This window comes from Rhinopithecus roxellana, chromosome 20, assembly GCF_007565055.1.
Source record: "Rhinopithecus roxellana isolate Shanxi Qingling chromosome 20, ASM756505v1, whole genome shotgun sequence".
NCBI classification, from domain to species: Eukaryota; Metazoa; Chordata; class Mammalia; order Primates; family Cercopithecidae; genus Rhinopithecus; species Rhinopithecus roxellana.
In genome coordinates, this window is record NC_044568.1 from 64015694 (window position 1) to 64031700 (window position 16007).

The following is a 16007-nucleotide window of genomic DNA, read 5'->3' on the forward strand; positions in this document are numbered from 1 at the left end:
CCATGTCAAGCCAGGTACAAATATTTTTATAAGATTACAACCCAGGTGACATTGTTACTTCTTGTTGCACTATATCAGGTTTATAATTGTAAGAAATTTAGCCTTTAGCTGCTACGTTTCAGGAACAGTCTTCCAAATCAAAAATATCTTCAGCTGAGTGCGATGCCTCACACCTTACTCCCAACACTTTGGGAAGCCAAGGCAGGATAATGGCTTGAGCCTAGGACTTTTGAGATCACCCTGAGTGACAGCAAGACCCTGTCTCGAAAAGAAAAAATATATACTCAAATACTTTTCATTTCTCAATTGTTTTTTTTTCTTCCAGACTCGTAAAACAGCTAGTTGGCTGGCAGCAGAGCTCTCAAAAGAAGGCCACCAGGTGGCTCTGCTGAGTGGGGAGATGATGGTGGAGCAGAGGGCTGCGGTGATTGAGCGCTTCCGAGAGGGCAAAGAGAAGGTTCTGGTGACCACCAACGTGTGTGCCCGCGGTGAGCAGAGGATGTGTCCTACCTGGTCTGCCAGGCTCGGGGTCCCAGGCCCAGTTAGAGCCAGAAATCCTTGTATACAGGAAAGTTGGATGGTCTCAGGGAGATCGGTGTGGCTGGTGACAATATTCTTTTCTAGGAGAGACTGTTTGGATTTCCCTCAGATGATAAGAACTCACACATGCCGGGCATGGTGGCTCACACCTGCAATCCCAAGGCAGGAGAATTACTTGAACCCTGGAGATGGAGGTTGCAGTGAGCCGAGATTGCGCCATTGCACTCCATCCTGGGTGACAGAGTGAGAATCTGTCTCCAAAAAAAAAAAAGAAGAGGCCAGGCGCAGTGGCTCACGCCTATAATCCCAGCACTTTGGGAGGCCGTGGTGGGCAAATCACCTGAGGTCAGGAATTCGAGACCAGCCTGACCAATATGGTGAAACTCCATCTCTACTAAAAATACAAAAATTAGCCAGACATGGTGGCATGCGCCTGTAATCCCAGCTACTCGGGAGGCTGAGACAGGAGAATTGCTTGAACCTGGGAGATGGAGGTTGCGGTGAGCAAGATCACGCCATTGCACTCCAGCCTGGGCAACAAGAGCGAAACTCCATCTCAAAAATTAAAAAAGAAAGAAAAAGAACTCTCACAGAAGCCAGGAGTCCTGACTTGGTGGAAGGAAATGTACAGGCATCTGAGTGGTAGAGAACGGAGCCTGCTCTTCCAGGGGCGCCCATCTCCAGAACATTGTGTCTCCCAGAGACACAATCTCCCTGATTGACTTCATGATTTTGTTGGCACCTGCCAAAGTTCTCTTCTTTTCCTCCGGGTTCTGCTGCCTGCCTATATGTGCCCTCTCTTGTACCCAATTCCCAGAGTTGGCCTGTCCCAAATTCCTTCCCTCTATCCAAAGTTGGTATGCATTGACCTACCTGTGGACAACAGTGATTTCTGTCTCCTGTCCTTAGTCCTCTCAGCCTCCAACTCTCCTTCCCGCAGGCATCGATGTTGAACAAGTGTCTGTCGTCATCAACTTTGATCTTCCCGTGGACAAGGACGGGAACCCTGACAACGAGACCTACTTGCACCGAATCGGGCGCACAGGCCGCTTTGGCAAGAGGGGCCTGGCAGTGAACATGGTGGACAGCAAGCACAGCATGAACATCCTGAACAGAATCCAGGAGCATTTTAGTGAGTCCCAGGGAGGGTCCTGTGCCTGGCGCCCTTTACTAAGGGGGGCGGGGTGGGGAAAGGGGTCGGATCTTCTGTAGCCCTGAGAGAGGCTCTGTCCCTGGCACACTCCCCTCCTTTCTGACCATATGGCAGTTCTCAGGGGCACACCTGGAGACTTCAGGACCCAGGGACTCCAAGGACAGCTCCCCTATGACCGGGCTTCGGGGCGTGGGGCTCTGACTGTTGCTGTCAGTGACTAGGGGCCCTGCTGCCCCCTGCTCAGGCACCCGGAGCCTTTGGGGATAAATGAATGATTGCTGTGGCCCGGGGTGGGGCACATTCCTGGGCACGGTAGAGACCTGTGTATTTTTCCCCCAGATAAGAAGATAGAAAGATTGGACACGGATGATTTGGATGAGATTGAGAAAATAGCCAACTGAGAAGCTCCACCAGCCACCGGTGCCAGCCCTGGCACTGTCCCTGCACGGGAGACAAGTGCGTTCAGGGCACAGCCCCCGACATCACCCCAAGGACAACGGCACGAGTAGAGAGAAACTACCTACCTCACTTCAAATTATGTTTGGACTTGACAAAAATGTGTGCAAATGATGGGGGCAGTAGAAGGAAAAATTTGCATTTTGGAAAATTGGGTCCTTTCCCCACTTTTTTAAAAGCCACATTTCCCCCATCTTTATAATAATCTGGTCACATTGGCAGTCACTGGCCCCAAGACCCCCTTCAGATTTTGGCTAGGCATCGTGGAACCAGCTCCAGCCCCTGAAGAAATGGTAGACATGCAGGTTGTGCGGAGGAGGCTGAGTGGAAAATGGTGTGAGCCTCACCGCCATGGATTGAACGAGGGAAGCGGCAGCAGAGGAGGCCAGAGCTGCCCCTCCCTGTCTCTTCATTGAACCCTTCACGTGTGTTTCTCTTGCCCTTGGCCCGTCTTCCTTCTCCTGAAATCCAGAGACTTTCTTGCTCATCCCTTCTCCCTTTCACTTCTGTTCTCTGCTGCAGAAAGTAGCCTTGCATATCCCTGATGAGCAGCTCAGCTACTTTGTAAACTTCAGATTTGGAGAGAAACATGGAAGTCAGTGAATCCTGACGTCTTGAGAGAGAGTGACCTGGCAAGGGCCGATGAAGGGGCTGGGCCTGGGCTTGGTTTCTCTTCCCTCTCTCAGTGGCTCCCTCTGCTTAGGCCCCTGGTACTCAGTTGCGGCAGCCGGGAGACCCCAGGTGAGTTTGTGAGCACACACGTAGTTGGTTCTTACCCCCGGGTGTCACACTGGGCCGGGAGCTGAGCAAGAGTTTACGGAATGGAAGTTATGACCAAGGGAATACTCTGATTATGCTGTTCATTTATAATAGTGGACATTTTGGAGAGCTCTGATTCCTACATAATATGAATAAGGATGAATAGGCCGGGCGTGGTGGCTCATGCCTGTAATCCCAGCACTTTGGGAGGCTGAGGCGGGTGGATTGGTTGAGCTCAGGAGTTCGGGACCAGCCTGGCCAACATGATGAAACCCCGTCTCTACCAAAGATAGAAAAAATGTAGCCGGGCGTGGTGGCAAACGCCTGTAGTCCCAGCTACTCGGGAGGCTGAGGTAGGAGGATCGCTGAAGCCTGGGTAGAGGCTGCTGTGAGCTGAAATGGCGCCACTGCATTCCAGCCTGGGTAACAGAGTGAGACCCTGACTCAATAAATAAATAAGAATGGATAAATTATAGCTGTATGCATCATTCATTATGCTAAGACATTTTAAAGTAATTATGAGAAATGCTCTACTAATCATGATTTGTTTTTATTTGTATTTTTCTGCTTATTAGACAAATATATACTCATTTTAAAAAGGCGTGTGTGTATATAAAGTGAGAGTGCTCTCTATCCCTACTCCACTGGGATCCTGATTCCTGGCAGCTTGGTGAATATTCTACCATATTGCCTTTTATTTGCATAAACCCATTTTTTTTTTACAAAAATGGGAACATTCTATTCACACTATTATGCAACCTGCTTTCACTGATCAGCATGTGTTAGACATGTTGAAGGTCCGGTACACACACATCTTCCTTGCCCTGAAAACACCATCCATCATCCTTTCAGCATGTAGCTGTCCCAGCATTTATCTCCTGGTTCCTCTAGTGACAGGCATGGGGGATTTCCAGTACATGGCTGTTACCCACATTACTACAATGAACTTTTTTTTTTTGAGACAGAGTGTCACTCTGGCCTGGAGTGCAGTGGTGTGATCTTGGCCCACTGCAACCTCTGCTCCCAGCTTCAAGCAATTCTCTTGCCTCAGCCTCCCAAGTAGCTGGGATTACAGGCGCATGCCACCATGCCCAGCTAATTTTTATATTTTCAGTAGAGACGGGGTTTTGCAATGTTGGCCAGGCTGGTCTCGAACTGACCTCAAATGATCTGCCTGCCTCTCTTGGCCTCCCAAAGTGCTAGGATTATAGGTGTGTGCCATCACGCCTGGCTGAACATCTTTTTTTTGTTTTTTTGTTTTTTTTTGAGACGGAGTCTCACTCTCTCGCCCAGGCTGGAATGCCGTGGTGTGATATTGGCTTACTGCAACCTCCACCTCCCAGGTTCAAGCGATTCTCCTGCATTAGCCTCCTGAGTAGCTGGGATTGCAGGTGCACGCCACCACGCCCGGGCAATTTTTGTATTTTTAGTAGAGACGGGGTTTCACCATGTTGGTCAGACTGGTCTCAAACTCCTGACCTCGTGATCTGCCCACCTCAGTCTCCAAAAGTGCTGGGATTACAGGTGTGAGCTACTGTGCCTGGGCTGAACATGTGTTTTAAAAAGATTTATTTTTGTAGAGATGGAGCCTCACTATGTTGCCCAGTCCGGTCTCAAACTACTGGGCTCAAGCGATCCTCCTAACCTCAACCTCCCAAGTAGTTGGGATTGTAGGCATGAGCCCTTAACCCAGCCTGAACATCTTTGTTCTTTTTTTTTTTTTTTTTGAGACCAGCTCTCACTTTTGTCACCCAGGCTGGAACACAGTGACATGATCTCAGTTCACTGCAACCTCAACCCAGTCTCAAGTGACCCTCCTGCCTCACCCCTCCAAGTAGATGGGACTTTAGGCCTGCACCACCACATCCGGCTAATTTTCGTAGAGATGGGGTCTCACCATGCTGTCCAGGCTGGTTTTGAACTCCTGAGCTTAAGCAGTCCACCCACATGGGCCTCCCAAAGTGCTAGGATTACAGGCGTGAGCCACCGTGCCCAACCTCTTATTTTTGAGCGTTGGTGAAAATCACTTCAGGCCATTATTCCTGGAAATAGAATTGTTGGGTCAAAGAGTAGGGACATTTAAAATTTTAATTCATTGCCATTTATACTTGCCAAAAAGTTTTTAGCAATTTATGTTACTGTGATACAAAAATACATATTATCTTACATGCTTGCCAACACTATAATCAGTGTTTAAAACTTTGCCAACAGATTATGTCATTGTTTTTTCGATTTTGACTTAGTGAAGCTTGGCAAACATTCAGTTTCTTGGAAAATCTTTTCTGTTGGGGAGCTGCCCATTCTTGTCTCACTACTTTATTATTACTATTATTATTATTATGAGATGCAGTTTCGCTCTCGTTGCCCAGGCTGGAGTGCAGTGGTGTGATTATGGCTAACTACAACCTCTGTCTCTCAGGCTCAAGCGATTCTCCTGCCTCAGTCTCCCAAGTAACTGGGATTACAGGCATTTGCCACCACGCTGGGCTAATTTTGTATTTTTAGTAGAGATGGGGTTTCACCATGTTGACCAGGCTGGTCTCAAACTCCTGACCTCATAACCCACCCACCTCAGCCTCCCAGAGTGCTGGGGTTACAGGCGTGAGCCACCGTGTCCGGCCTAAGTGTACTCAAGCCTTAGTTAAGGTTTATTTATTTCTATTTATAGCAAAGATAGCTGAGATGTCAAACTCTTCCCTTTCATGGTCTCCAGTGCGGTGCCTGTGGTAACAGCATTTCACAGGAAGCACTGCAGAGACGCAGCCCAGGGGACTGCCATGGCCCCACGAGGGGGCAGCGTCTCTTCCCTCTGTGGTCCCCTTTACCCATTCCATGACAAATGGTGGGCACAAAAAAGATATTGCAGGAAGGCCCTCCGTGATTCACTTCATATGTTTATGTATTGGTTGAATTATTTTTGTAATTTTAAAAAAGGAAAGGCAAAGTCATTTGATAGGGAGGCCGGATGGAACTGGGCGCCCGGAGTGCAGATGCCATATGTTTCTTCTGCTTCACAGGCTTCCCCCTGCAGAGAACCAGGCTGCCAGAGAGTCTGTGCTGTTCTCAGCAGCACAAACAGTTGCTAGAGGAAAGACGTTAATTCCACACTCTGAGGGCCAGGCTGGCCCAGATACATACTGCTCTGCAAGCCTCACAGAGGCGGGAGAGGGGGACCTCCTCTTGGATTTTGTGGGTTTGTTGTTACCCAGGCATAGACTTGCTGCAGGAGCTGTGATTTTTTTCACAAGAGTAGTGAGAAGGCGCATTGATTCTTAATTCACATTCAAAAGGGAATACTTTTATTTTTAAAAATATAGGTTCAGTATTTTACCTTCCCTTTGCCTAGCAAGGAATGATGCATCTGACCTTGCCAGTCACAGAAGGTACTTCCTTGTCTGCTGCCTGTGAATAGGTAAAATACTTTTTTTTTTTTTTTTTTTGAGATGGAGTCTTACTCTTGCTCAGGCTGCAGTACAGTGACTCGATCTCGGCTCACTACAACCTATATCTCCCAGGTTCAAACAATTCTCTGCTTCAGTCTCCTGAGTAGCTGGGATCACAGCCGCCCGCCACCACGCCCCGCTAATTTTTTTGTATTTTCAGTAGAGATGGGGGTTTCACCATCTTGGCCAGGCTGATCTTGAACTCCTGACCTCGTGATCCACCCACCTCAGCCTCCCAAAATGCTGGGATTACAGGCATAAGCCACCATGCCTGGCCATAAAATATTAAAAAAATTTTTTTTTAGCAGGGCTCCAGCTGCTCTGGAGGCTGAGGTGGGAGGATCAGTTGAATCCAGGAGTTTTTGAAGCTGCAGTGAGCTCTGTACCAGTCTGGGTGACAGGAGACCCTTTCTCTTTGAAAAAAAAAAAAAAAAAAAAAGGCCCGGGTGCAGTGGCTCACGCCTGTAATCCCAACACTTTGGGAGGCTGACATGGGCAGATGACGAGGTCAGAAGATCAAGACCATCCTGGCGAACATGGTCTCTACTAAAAATACAAAAAATTACCCGGGGGTCATGGCGGGCGCCTGTAGTCCCAGCTACTTGGGAGGCTGAGGCAGGAGAATGGTGTGAACCCAGGAGGCGGAGCTTACAATCAGTGAGATTTCTGCCACTGCACTTCAGCCTGGGCGACAGTGCGAATCAGTCTCAAAAAAAAAAAAAAAAAGTGGCCAGGCACAGTGGCTCATGCCTGTAATCCCAGCACTTTGGGAGGCCGAGGCGGGCAGATCACCAGAGGTCTGGAGTTCAAGACCGGCCTGACCAACATGGAGAAAATCCGTCTCTACTAAAAATACACAATTAGCTGGGCATGGTGGTGCATGCCTGTAATCCCAGCTACTCGGGAGGCTGAAGCAGGAGAATCGCTTGAACCCGGGAGGTGGAGGTTGGGATGAACCGAGATCAGGCCATTGCACTCCAGCTTGGGTGACTAGAGTGAAACCCCATCTCAAATTAAAAAAAAGAAAAATTACAAACATGCATGCATTCATGAGAGGGCACCGGCATCTCTGAAAAGCTCAGTGGTGGTTGTCCTCAGAGAGAGGTGACAGTGGGGTACGCTGCACTAGAACCACTTCCTTGGTATCCTTGTTGGGTCAAAACGACACAGTGCTTGGCCAACAGGAAATTTTAAAAAGATGAGATTATGTGGGACTCTGTATTCTGGAGGTCTGGCACTTGGTGTGCTTGCCAACCAATTGCAGCATAAGGCAGTCAGTTTTGAGGGATATGCAGGACAAGAAACAGATCTTGGCAGGTTCACAGACAGGCCGTGGTATACACTGTCTTCCACTGGGCCTTAAGACTCAGCTGGGGCCAGGCACAGTGGCTCATATCTGTAATCCCAGCACTTTAGGAGGCTGAGGCGAGTGGATCACCTGAGGTCAGGAGTCTGAGACTAGCTTGGCCAGCATGGCAAAACCCTGTCTGTCTCTACTACACTTGATCTTAGCCAAAAGGCCGAGAAGTGATCCCTGTCTCTACTAAAAAGTACAAAAATTAGCCAGGTGTGGTGGCAGGCGCCTGTAATCCCAGCTACTCAGGAGGCTGAGGAGAATCACTTGAACCTGGGAGATGGAAGTTGCAGTGAGCCGAGATAGCACCACTGGACTCCAGCCTGGGCAACAGATCAAGACTCTGTCTCAATAAATAAATAAATAAATGAAAATGCAGGTTGCCTGTGGCATGGTGGAAATTGGGCTGTGGAGGCAGGGCTGTGCCAGAGGAGCAAACCTGACTTAGATGCACTTCCCTGAGAGGTGGGGACAGCCCAGCCTGTGGCCACCCAAATGCATCGGAGCCTGATGGAGACCTGGAGACATCATGTTGATAGAGGCCAAAGTGGTTACAGGACAGCCACTGCAAGGAGATGCTACCCGGAATTCTTTCCGATGAGCTCCTCTCTTGGAGGGAACTCAAGAGGCGACAATGAGCTGATTTTTAACCAAAATGCTTGTACCCGCTCAGACTTCAGTGTCTTGGAGAGCAGAGTCCAGGAATGAGGTGCCTGTTGTATGAGGGGGCAGGGAGGGTACCTGGAAGTCATCTTACTCCTCCCATATGCCCCAGCGTTCTCAGCCATTACCAGTCACAGCTACCCTATGAGAGCTGCCTTCTTCCCACCATCATGCCCATTTCAGAACAATGAAGGACTAGACAGTTTTTTGCTCCTTTTAATTCAGAACGAGAAAGGGAAGGAAATGTGAAACAAGTTTGTTTAAATTACTATTGCAGAAAAGATCTGGCTGGATGCTGGGACCTACCTCTTCCAGGATGGGGATTCATGATTTAATTTTTTTTGAGACAGGGTCTCGCTCTGTCACCCAGGCTGAAGTGCAGTGGCACAATCTCGGCTCACTGCAACCTTTGCCTCCCGGGTTCAAGGGATTCTCCTGCCTCAGCCTTCCAAGTAGCTGGGATTACAGGAGCGCACCACCGTGCCCGGCTAATTTTTGTGTGTGTGTGTGTGTATGTGTGTGTGTATGTGTATATGTGTGTGTGTGTGTATATATATATATATATATATATTTTTTTTTTTTTTTGGTAGAGACGGGGTTTCACCATGTTGGCCAGGCTGGTCTAGAACTCCTGACCTTAGTATTAAGTACTCCGCCCGCCTCAGCCTCCCAAAGTGCTGGCATGACAGGTGTGAGCCACCATGCCTGGCGGGATTCATGATTTAAAGCAAAAGAAAAAGAAAAAAGAAATAAATTATTCTGCTCAATACTGTTTGGCATAATTGCATTTTCATCTTTTCAACACTCAAAACAGCCTCTTCAGGAAGCATTGAGATGGGAGTGACAAGACTGGCTGGAGCCTAGCTCTCTAAAACGGTAGGGGAGGGGGGCGCCCTGAGAGAGGCATTCTAGCCTCACCCCAATCACCCCTATTTTTACTCTTCCTACTTTCGGAATTGGAAAGAACGACACTCGAGCTAGGTTCGAATATATTAACTTTCAGGGCCCACTGCCCATCCCAACCCTCCCCTAACAAAGTCCCCTGCCGGTCCCTGTTCCCCCAGCCAGCTGCAGGAACCTACCAACAATCAGGAGGCTGCCTGGTGGTGTCAACTAAAAAGAGGGAGCATCTGCGCCGTCACTGTTGGGGAGGGGGCTCTATTAGTGGTTTGAGAGCTTCACAGAAGCCTTCCCCCTCCTAAACCTCCCCAACCTCGAAGGGGGAGAATTCCACCAGCAGCCCCGCTAGGGACGTAAGCTGGGTTCAGCCATGCAAGCAGCTTCCAGGTGGAACCCCGGCCGCGAGCTTCCCAGCCCTTCTAAGTGGGAGATGGAGGCGGCCTGCAGCATGTAAGTCTCCTCTTCGCCGGCTCCGGGCTGAGGGCTCTGCCAGCTCAGAATTTGCAAAGAATCTGCGAGTCGGCCACCCTCGGCAGCTTCAGCTTAACCAAAGTATCAGCCCCAGGCTAACTCACCCCAGGCAAGAGGCTATGGGTGGAGGAGGAGGTGCATGCAACAGGCAGCTGGGCCCATCGCCAGCCTCCTTCCTCCGTGCAGCCCCCTCCCCAGAGCCCGCCGAAAACGGGAGGAGGGGGGTGTAGGGATGGAATCGGGGACAGTGGACTTTTTTTCCAGAGCAACAGGCTGGTGAGGCGGCCCCAGGCCCAGGGAGAGGCGCTGAGAAGGCTGCGGGTGAACGGGAGGGCAGAGGGCACACGTGAGAGCACCTTGCACTGGAGGGGACAGGGCTTCCGCGAGCCCTGCCCTGTCCCCTCCACCTGTCCGGAGTTCGGCCTGGGAGCACCCCACCCCGCAGGGGACGCCACTCCCAGCTTCCTGGAGACGCAGGTGGCCCTGGGGGCGCGGCCGTCCCACAGCGCGGCCGAGGTGGGACTGGGGGTCCCGAGCCCTGGGCCCCGCAGCGACCGCTTTTCTTTGGTGGGTCTGCACGCACCCATCCGGGCAGGCGGGGAAAGGGGCCTGGCAGCCACCTCTCCTGACGCCCGCAGCGACCGCCCGTTCTCCTCCGGGTCTGGCCAGCGACGGAGACGCTCCTCCGGCCGAGCGTCAGTGAAGTGCTTCGCCGAGGCCTGCGCCATGCTCTCCTCCTCAGAAAGCGTGAAAGAAAACCCCAACCCAAAGCATGAGGAAGTGGGGATTGAGCGGCCGCCGGCAAGCCCCCGAAGGCCATTGATTGGAGGAGACTAGACACAGCCCCAGTTCTCCTTGAGTCGCATGATTGGCTGGGAGAAACAGAAGCTCCGACCGCGGCGCAGATTAGTGCCAGGCCCGGCCGGTCCCCTGAGTCTCGTGATTGGCGGGGCGCGGCGCACGCCCCCTGGGCTGCAGCAAGATTGGTCCTGGGTTGCGGGTCCCAGATCCCGGATCCCGGGTCCCGGGTCGGAGCGCCGGCGCCTAACAGATGGGCCGGGAGGGTCGCGGTGAGGCCCCGCTCAGTTGCCCCGGTAGACTTCGATTTTGCTGGCCTTGGCCAGCATATCGATGATATGGGCCTCGAAGTCCGCGTCATGCACGCCAGTCTTCCGGAACTCGCCCGCGTACCGGTTGTTCTCCCAGTAGTGGTGCCAGTTGCCCCGGCTGTCGGCCCCGAACCCGTACACGTTCACCTGCGGGGAAGCGCAGCGCAGCGTCACCCCAGGCGGTGACCCAGAGGACGGCGCGGGGCGGGCTCGGGATGATAGGGAGGAGATGGGAGCGGGAGGCTCCAGGGAGATGCGGGAGCCCCCAGGCCTGGCCTAAGGACATGGACTCACATGGGGACACCACCTTCCCTTTGCAGTTGTCCTTCCTCTGCAGCCCTTGCTAATTCCTTTTTTTTTTTTTTCCTTTTTAAATGAAGTACTTTGATCAGCACCACTCAATGAAGCACTTGCCGGCAACGTGGGCGTGCTGGGCCTCAGCTCTTGCTCTTCATGGCAGGGCAGCCCTGGTCACTGGTGGAACGGGTTCTCTGAACGACTAAGCTCCATTTTTACACGAAGTAGGCCTGGGGCTCAGAGCTGGTGGGGGCAGCCGTCCAGATGGAATTCAACTACATACACTCTCCATTCTATTTATGTTTTGTTGTTGTTGTTGTTGTTGTTGTTTTCTTTTTCAAGACGGCGTCTCATTCTGTCACCCAGGCTAGAGTAAAATGCTGCTATCTCGGCTCACTGCAACCTACACCTCCTGGGTTCAACTGATTCTCCTGCCTCAGCCTCCCGAGCAGCTGAGATTACAGGCATGCCCCACCACGCCTGGCTAATTTTTTGTATTTTTACTAGAGATGGGGCTTCACCATATTGACCAGTTTGGTCTCGAACTCTTGACCTCAAGTAATCCGCCCACCTCAGCCTCCCAAAGTGGTGGGATTACAGGCGTCAGCCACCATAGGGTCAATAACTTAACTCTTTAATGAAGAGATTTTGGATTTAGTAGAATCATGAAAGCAGAAACATTTGGGAAAGGCATAGCTATACTTTATAGCCTAGAGATGGAGAAAACCAAGGCCAAATGAATTCTGCCTAAAGAAGCACATTCCTCAGCCTACTAAGACCCGAGAAGGCCTGCACTCCTCTGTTCCATGGGTTCCCACCACCCACACCACGGGCCTACCCACCTCATCACACACATGCAGGGCAAAGAAGAGCACCAGCATCCCCGTGGAAGGGTACCGCCCATGATGCTCTGTCCACCGGTCATGGATATACTTGAAGAAGGCTGGGTTGTAGATCTGGACCTGGGAGAAGAGATGACAGGTATATGAGGGGTTTAGGGGCAGAGATTCAGGCTAGACTGAGCGGCTTCTACTTGTCTCTATGCCTGTCAGCAGACCTGTGCGTGTGTCTCCTGAATCGTGTGGCACCTGCTGGGGTCCGGCATCTGGGCAGATGGGGACCCTGAGGTTCTGGAGGGGAAATGGAACGCTTGAGCTACAGGACCAGGCACACAGGCTGGACCAGTACTGTTTCCACAGGTGGGGAGGAAGTGGGGAGCTTACCTTTTCTTTATCCACTCGAAGGAAGGACTTCACTGGGGCATAGGTGCTGTAAGCAAATAATAGAAAGAAATGTAACATTTCAGGCCAGGCGCGGTGGCTCATGCCTATAATCCCAGCACTTTGGGAGGCTGAGGCAGGTGGATCACCTGAGGCCAGGAGTTCGAGGCCAGCCTGACCAACATGGTGAAACCCCATCTCTACTAAAAAAAAAAAAAAAAAAAAAAAAAAAAAAAAAAATTAGCTGGGCTTGGTGGAGCATGGCTGTTATCCCAGCTACTTGGGAGGCTGAGGTTTCAGTGAGCCGAGATCACACCACTGCACTCCAGCCTGGGTGACAGAGTGAGACTCTGTCCAAAAAAAAAAGGGGAGAAAGGAGAAAGGAAAGGAGAAGGGAAAGGAAGAAAAGATAACATTTCAGGTGGCCCCATGGGTCCTAGGGATGCCCCCAATGCCAGGCCTGAGCAATGTCAGCCCCACAACTTCCAGACTGCTCTGCTTCTGGACTGCTCTCCCATGGCTTGTTCACTGCCATGCCTTGCTCCAAAGCCTTCAATGCTCCCCATGGCATCCAAGATAAAATGGGGATGTTTTAGGCAAGCAATGGGGCCGTCCCTAGTCCAGCCCCAACCTTCTTCCCCTAGCTCTGTGCTCCATTAGAGCTGGCAATCATCTCAAACCCACCATGTCTCTGCTCTCACCCCTGCTCTTGATCCACTCCCCTCAGGCTTCCCAGACCACAGCTCCCTGTAGCCAGCTATGGCCCCCGTAACCTACATGCCCTTCTCTGAGTGTCTATGGTACTTCAACCCTCCTGCACCCATTTTAGCCCTCAGGTCTCCCAGACATGACATAATGAACATCCTAAAGTCAGGAAACTGTAACTCATTACTTCTGTTTATAAAATACATGGTGACGATACCCAAAAGGTACAACACAAATCAAGTGTCCTTGAAGGATAAACAGATAAACAAAATGGGTATATCCCTACATTGGCATAGTATTCAGCCTTCAAAAAACAGAAATTCTGACACATGCTACAACATGGATGAACTATGAGGACATTATGCTAAGTAAAGTAAGTCAGACAAAAGGACAAATACTGTTATGATCCCACTTACATGAGGCATAAAGAACAGTCAAATCAGGCCGGGTGTGGTGGCTCACGCCTGTAATCCCAGCACTTTGGGAGGCCAAGTTGGGTGGATCACCTGAGGTCAGGAGTTCGAGACCAGCCTGGACAATGTGGTGAAACCCCGTCTCTAGTAAAAACACAAAAATTGGCCGGGCGCAGTGGCTCACACCTGTAATCCCAGCACTTCGAGAGGCTGAGGTGGGCGGATCATGAGGTCAGGAGATCGAGACCATCCTGGTTAACATGGTGAAACCCCATCTCTACTAAAAATACAAAAAATTAGCCGGGCGTGGTGGCAGGCGCCTGTAGTCCCAGCTACTCGGGAGGCTGAGGAGGGAGAATGGCGTGAACCCGGGAGGCGGAGCTTGCAGTGAGCCGAGATCGCGCTACTGTACTCCAGCTTGGGCGACAGAGCGAGACTCCATCTCAAAAAAAAAAAAAACACAAAAATTAGCTGGGCGTGGTGGCCCATGCCTGTAGTCCCAGCTACTGGTGAGGCTGAGGCATGACAATTGCTTGAATCTGGGAGGCAGAGGTTGCAGTGAGCCGAGATCATGCCATTGCACTACAGCCTGGGCAACAGAGCAAGACTCAGGCTCAAAAACAAACAAACAGGCCGGGCGCGGTGGCTCATGCCTGTAATCCCAACACTTTGGGAGGCTGAGGTGGGCGGATCACGAGGTCAGGAGATACAGACCATCCTAGCTAACATGGTGAAACCCTGTCTCTACTAAAAATACAAAAAATCAGCTGGGCGTGGCGGCGCTTGCCTGTACTCTCAGCTACTTGGGAGGCTGAGACAGGAGAATCGCTTGAACCCAGGAAGCGGAGGTTGCAGTGAGCCGAGATGGCACCACTGCACTCCAGACTGCGCGACAGAGTGAGACTCCATCTCCAAAAACAAACAAACAAAGAAACAAACAAGAATAATTAAATCATAGAGACACAAAGTAGAAGAAGGTTACCTGGGGTTGAGAGGAAAATGGAGAGTTAGTGTTTAATGTGTACAGTTTCCATTTGGGATAATGAAAACGTTCTAGAAATGGAGAGTGGTGATGGCTATACAATAATGTGAATATACTTAACGTTACTGAGCTTTACACTTAAAAATAGTTAAAATGGTAAATGTTATATTGTGTATATTTTACCACAAAACAAAAATACATGGTGAGACAGAGTGGATTAATGGTTGCCTAGGGCTGGGGTGGGAGGAGTGGGGAGTGATGGCTTAGGGACCCAGGGGTATCTTCAGATTTTTATCTTTAGATTAAAGACCCTTAGAACATGAAAACTTTTTTGTTTTTTGTTTTTTTTTTCAGGCAGAGCCTCGCTTTGTTGCCCAGGCTGGAGTACAGTGGCACAATCTGAGCACACTGCAACCTCTGCCTCCCAGGTTCAAGCGATCCGATCCTCCCACCTCATTCTCAAGTGGCTAGGACTACAGGAGCGTGCCACCATGTCTGGCTAATTTTTGTATTTTGTAGAGACAGTTTCGCCATGTTGCCCAAGGTGGTCTCAAACTCGGGCTCAAACAATCCCCCCTCCTTGGCCTCCCAGAGTGCTGGGATTACAGGCGTGAGCCACTGCATCCAGCAGAACATGAAAATGTTTTTGTCTGTTTTTTTATTTTTTGAGACGGAGTCTCTGTTGTCAGGCTGGAGTGCAGTGGCACAATCTCATCTCACTGTAACCTCTGCCTCCCGGGTTCAAGCGATTCTCCTGCCTCAGCCTCCTGAGTAGCTGGGACTACAGGCGCCCGCCACCACTCCCAGCTATTTTTTATATTTTTAGTAGAGATGGGGTTTCACCATGTTGGCCAGGATGGTCTCAATCTCTTGACCTCGTGATCTGCCTGCATCAGCCTCCCAAAGTGCTGGGATTACAGGTGTGAGCCACTGCACCCAGCCAAAAAATTTATTTTATTTTTTTTGAGACAGAGTTTTGCTCTTGTTGCCCAGGCTGGAGTGCAGTGGCGTGATCTCGTCTCACTGCAACCTCCACCTCCCGAGCTCAAGCGATTCTCCTTTCTCCGCTTCCTGAGTAGCTGGGATTACAAGTGCATGCCATCACGCCTAGCTAATTTTTGAATTTTTAGTAGAGACGAGGTTTCATCATGTGGGCCCGGCTGGTCTCGAACTCCTGACCTCATAATCCACCTGCCTCGGTATTTTTAGTAGAGACGGGGTTTCACCATGTTGGCCAGGATGGTCTCGATCTCTTGACCTCGTGATCTGCCTGCATCAGCCTCCCAAGGTGCTGGGATTACAGGTGTGAGCCACAGTGCCCAGCCATGAAAATGTTTTAAAATTAATTGCGGGGCTGGGTGTGGTGGCTCATGCCCTGTATTCCCAGCACTTTGGGAGGCTGAGGTGAGCAGATCATCTGAGGTCAGGAGTTCGAGACCAGCCTGGCCAACATGACGAAACCCCATCTCTACTAAAAATACAAAAATTAACCAGGTCCGTGGTGACATATGCCTGTAATCCCAGCGACTCGGGAGGCCGAAG

At 50.7% G+C, this 16007-nt stretch overlaps 2 protein-coding genes across 3 annotated transcripts in view; one reads left to right on the plus strand and one right to left on the minus strand.

Annotated features, from left to right (window-relative positions):
* LOC104677821 (ATP-dependent RNA helicase DDX19A) overlaps window positions 1–3507 on the plus strand; it is a 28962-nt gene extending 25455 nt beyond the window's left edge. The window contains exons 10-12 of the mRNA XM_010382952.2: window positions 326–488; window positions 1481–1672; window positions 2033–3507. Coding sequence (XP_010381254.1) covers window positions 326–488; window positions 1481–1672; window positions 2033–2094 — 417 coding nt within the window. The 3' untranslated portion in view covers window positions 2095–3507. The remainder of the gene's footprint in view (window positions 1–325; window positions 489–1480; window positions 1673–2032) is intronic.
* A 5633-nt stretch (window positions 3508–9140) lies between these two features.
* The window catches only part of ST3GAL2 (ST3 beta-galactoside alpha-2,3-sialyltransferase 2), a 60864-nt gene continuing 53997 nt past the window's right edge, over window positions 9141–16007 (minus strand). For both annotated transcript variants that reach the window (XM_030924910.1, XM_030924911.1), the window contains exons 5-7: window positions 12369–12414; window positions 11988–12107; window positions 9141–10995 (exon numbers count right to left, since the gene is read on the minus strand). In XM_030924910.1, the coding sequence (XP_030780770.1) occupies window positions 10822–10995; window positions 11988–12107; window positions 12369–12414 (340 nt within the window). In that variant the 3' untranslated portion in view covers window positions 9141–10821. The remainder of the gene's footprint in view (window positions 10996–11987; window positions 12108–12368; window positions 12415–16007) is intronic.